The sequence below is a fragment of the Capsella rubella genome, unplaced genomic scaffold (assembly GCF_000375325.1).
Source record: "Capsella rubella cultivar Monte Gargano unplaced genomic scaffold, Caprub1_0 scaffold_278, whole genome shotgun sequence".
Lineage (NCBI taxonomy): Eukaryota > Viridiplantae > Streptophyta > Magnoliopsida > Brassicales > Brassicaceae > Capsella > Capsella rubella.
The window spans coordinates 1-3,994 of NW_006238651.1; the positions used below are offsets into that span (position 1 = coordinate 1).

Sequence of the window (3,994 nt, forward strand, 5' to 3'; positions counted from 1 at the left end):
GTCCTTTTTTCAAATCTTTCACCCACTATCTCCCTTTTTAATCTCTATACCCCTTCCTCATTAATGAGATTGTGTAATTCCGAATCTACCCTTCTTGTTTTTATATTTCTTTTATTTAGTTTAATTAAAAACAAAAAAAAACAAAAAGAAAAAAAAATCGAACCCGACCCCGACTCTCACTCTCCTCACCCTCTCCCCCGCCGCCTCCTCCTCCCAACCCGACGTCGTCCTCGGTTTTTGGTGCCGGAGCTTCCGATTCCGGCGACGTCAGAGGCCCTGCGTTTCTTCTTCTCTTTTGAGCTGTACAAAGCTCCAAAATGCAGGTACATTCTTCAACTATAAGCTTCATATTTGTTTAGATTTTTGAAATTTGATTGTATTTTGGTTGAGAAGATAAATCCTTAGCACATTGGATGTTTGACCATGGGTTCTGGGTTAATTGGGCTATTAGTTGATTAGAATGAATTTTAGACCCAGATTCGTCTTGAATTGCAGAGTTTAGAACCCGGAATCGAAATTCGATTTTGAGTAGAACTAGTAAAACTAGGCACTGTGATAAATATAGTATAACTAGTAATACTGGTAGTACTGGTACAACTAGCATTAATGGTAAAACTGGTAAAACCAAGTAGTACTGGAACTGGTAAAACTAGTAAAACTGGTAAAACTGATTTTGTTTTTTGATTTTTTTTGGCAGGATATAATGAGCGAACGTGTTAGCCTATATTTCAAGTGTGAAGGTCGGATGTATAGTATTATGATCAAGACAAAAGCGAGTGATATAACATTGTCGATGCTAAAAGAAAGGATAAACAAGAAGGTTGGATTTGTTGAGAGCCATGTTAAATTGGAGTTGAGCTACTTTCCGCTAGTGGCAGAATCGAATGAGAGGGAAAAGTGTACGATTTATGATGATGAAGATTTGGATGTGTATTTGACGTCCTTTGATACAGAGAAGCGAAGATGTGTGTTGATTGTGGATGTCACAAAGGTATCGGAACAGCCTGAGCAAGTGATTGAGGATGATGATGATGATGATGTGGCTGTTAGAGTGGACCAAAGTTCTGTTGGTATGAATTATCAAAACCAAATCTGAAAAAGTACTTAGTAATCCTACTATTACCAAATCCTGAAAATAAGTTAAGTTTACACAACCAAATCCACAACCATAAAACAAATAACATAACAACCATCATAACCAAATCTACAACCAAATCCACAACCACATCTACTTTATCTTGGACCTTGTCTTGGGTCTTGTATCAACGTCTAGGGCTAATCGTTTCTCACCTTTCTTCTTCTTCGTCTTCTGCTCACTCTTTACGTATGCTTCCAATTCATTGAACCGTTTCTCAAGTCCATCAATCTTCTCAAAAATGATCTCAAACTTCGAACTCATTTCTTCTTGGAGGCTGTTGACCTGATTCGCCAGATTATTGGAGGCTACCCTCGGTGGAGGAAGGGCATCGGTAAGCTGTCCTGACCGGCCCGCCAAATCTTGTTCGAACATCTCTTCGAACAACACACCCTTACCTTTCGAAATGAGCTTCATCCAACTCTCAACGACGACATCATGCGCATCATCATCTTCGTGACCTTCATCGATGATTTCTTCCAAAAGCTGAGATTCTTCATCGGTACATTCTATGATAGATACAATATCCTGTGTAAACAAAAGAAAACACACATATATTAAAAACACCCAAGTACTAGTGAAAGTTTCAATGAATTGTACAACTAACCTTAGTTTGACCGAGAACGTCATTGAGCTTCTTGAGCTGAAACCCTTTCAGCGACCCTTTCTTGAACTTCCTCCTACACATCCGTGGACACTCTATGTCCGCGTCTGGCCTAAATTCAATGAATTCATCACCAAGTGTAGGAATTGCCTCAAAAGCCAATAACTACACAACATATATAATTCATGTTAGCACAAAAGAAGTTAACAATCACAATGAAATTCGATTAGACAAACCACTAACCTCCATCGGGATACAAAATCCCGAAACCGGCCAAATTGCTTTTTCGTTCTCCACTACCCCATCAAAATGGCACATAGTGTGCGAGATCGACTTGACCATGTGCTCAAACGAGTACCTTCCCCAAGGAAAAGTAGCACAAAACTCCAGATCGTTAACCGCTCTTAGACATAGGCGATCTACGGGCGCTGCATTCTTACCCGAGTTCTTGGTCTCCCCGACAAGGATACTCACTAAAAAGTAGAGTACCATCATCTTCAACCTGTCATGACTACGATCCGGAACCATCGTCTTTAGCTTTTCCTTGACGTCTTCCAATCTTACCCTCGTAAGGTTCTTGAAGTGCTTCTTCTTGAACCTTTCACTTCCCGCGTTCATGTAACCCTCCGGATATGCACGACAATCCAAACCCGACATTAAAGCATGCTCTCTCAATCCATACCGGATTGGGACACCGTTTACCACGAACCAAACTTCCTTCTTTTTTTCTACGCAAGCCGTACGAAGAAGGAGCATCCACATTCCCATAACCTTGTGGTTTGGGTCCTCTGGCAAGTGGAATATGTGCTTGAACTGCATATGGTCGTCAAACCACTCCTTCTCGCTCTTCGTCATAGGAATATCCAACCCTTCTTTTAGTACAGACAAAGTTTCATGGATATGGCACTTTGTCGATAGCTTTATCTTCTTGTTGTACTGACTCGGTGGGAAGTACATTCTTAACGGCTGCATTGGTGTCTCGTCGTCGGAATCCTGCAAAAAACAGTAATATTGTCTCAGTTCTACCAGTTTTACGCACACAGTTTTACCAGTTGTACCTAGTTTCACAAACACAGACAGTTATACCAGTTATACCCAAACGGTTGTACCCAAACGGTTGTACCCAAACGGTTGTACCCAGTTTTACCTTGTTTTACAACACAATCAGTTTTACTTATAGTTCTACCAGTTTTACTTAACCAGTTTTACCGAGTTACACCTAGTTTCACAACACTACCAGTTTTACTCAATGTTCTACCAGTATTACATGACAAGTTATACCCGGTTACACCTAGTTTTATAACATTACCCATCTTACTCAGTTATATAGCCAGTTCTACCAGTTATACATGCACAGTTGTACCCAATTGTACTAGTTTCATCAGAATTGTTCTACCTACTTTTAACGAAATACCATACATCAATTGAATCAAACACCAAATCGTTTAAGAGCCTTACATCGTTTTCATTCGAGTTGGTTCCCAAGTTCTCGCTTTCCTCGTCATTATCTCCATCTTTCTCTTTAGAACCTTCTTCTTGTTCTTCTCCTTCTTCTCCTTCTTCTCCTTCTTCTCCTTCTTCTCCTTCCTCTCCTACTTCTCCTTCTTCTTCTTCTTCTTGTTCTTCATCTACTTCTTTATTTCCTTCTCCTTCTTCTTCTTCTTGTTCTTCTTCTTGTCCATCACTCTCCGATCCTAGAGTCTCAGAACTATCCTCACCGTCTCCTCTTAACATCACCATCTCTCTTACTTCTTTCTCGCCGCCGCCGCCCCTCTCGTCCTCTGTCGCCTCTGGTTTATCGCCCATTGGTCCTTCTTCGTCCGCAATTGGAGTATTGGGCGTCTCATCGTCCGCCGGCGGAGTATTAGGTGTCTCGTCCGCCGAGACGAATTCTTCATCGCCCCCTTTCTCTAATTTTTCCGCCCCTTCTTCCTCCGATGCGGGTTCTTTGGCCGCCACTTTTGCGAGTTCCTCCAAGCCTACTTCCGCCGGCGTCGACAACACTTCTTCATCTTTCTCTTTAACTCCTCTAACTTCTCTTCCTTCAACAATTTCTTTCTTCTTTCCCCTTCTTGTTTCAACCATATTTCTTCCAATCGATGTCAATACTCTTTGATTCTTAATGGAGATGATTGCTCAAGATGTTTAACCTCCTACTCGAATTCAAAACTTAGAGAGAAAAAGAGAAGAAGAAGAAACGGAAACGGTTCGAAGAGAAGGAGAAGAGAAGAAGAAGAAAAGAAAAAGAAAAACGC

The 3,994-nt window shown here is 41.1% G+C and overlaps 1 protein-coding gene across 1 annotated transcript; it reads right to left on the reverse strand.

The window, feature by feature from the left end:
- Positions 1-1,228: 1,228 nt before the first annotated feature.
- LOC111829306 (uncharacterized protein At3g43530-like) lies at positions 1,229-3,278 on the reverse strand. The gene is made up of 4 exons (XM_023778061.1): positions 3,198-3,278; positions 1,983-2,732; positions 1,743-1,904; positions 1,229-1,663 (listed from the first exon to the last, which is right to left on the reverse strand). The coding sequence occupies exons 2-4, from the start codon at positions 2,709-2,711 to the stop codon at positions 1,229-1,231; spliced, it is 1,326 nt and encodes a 441-aa protein (XP_023633829.1). The 5' UTR covers positions 2,712-2,732; positions 3,198-3,278.
- Positions 3,279-3,994: the final 716 nt, after the last annotated feature.

Coding starts and splice junctions, on each gene's coding strand:
- LOC111829306 (XM_023778061.1), bottom strand. CDS start 2,711: ATGCAGCCGTTAAGAATGTACTTCCCACCGAGTCAGTACAACAAGAAG. Junction 1,905..1,982: donor GATTTTGTATCCCGATGGAG/GTTAGTGGTTTG, acceptor TATGTTGTGTAG/TTATTGGCTTTTGAGGCAAT. Junction 1,664..1,742: donor ACGTTCTCGGTCAAACTAAG/GTTAGTTGTACA, acceptor TTGTTTACACAG/GATATTGTATCTATCATAGA.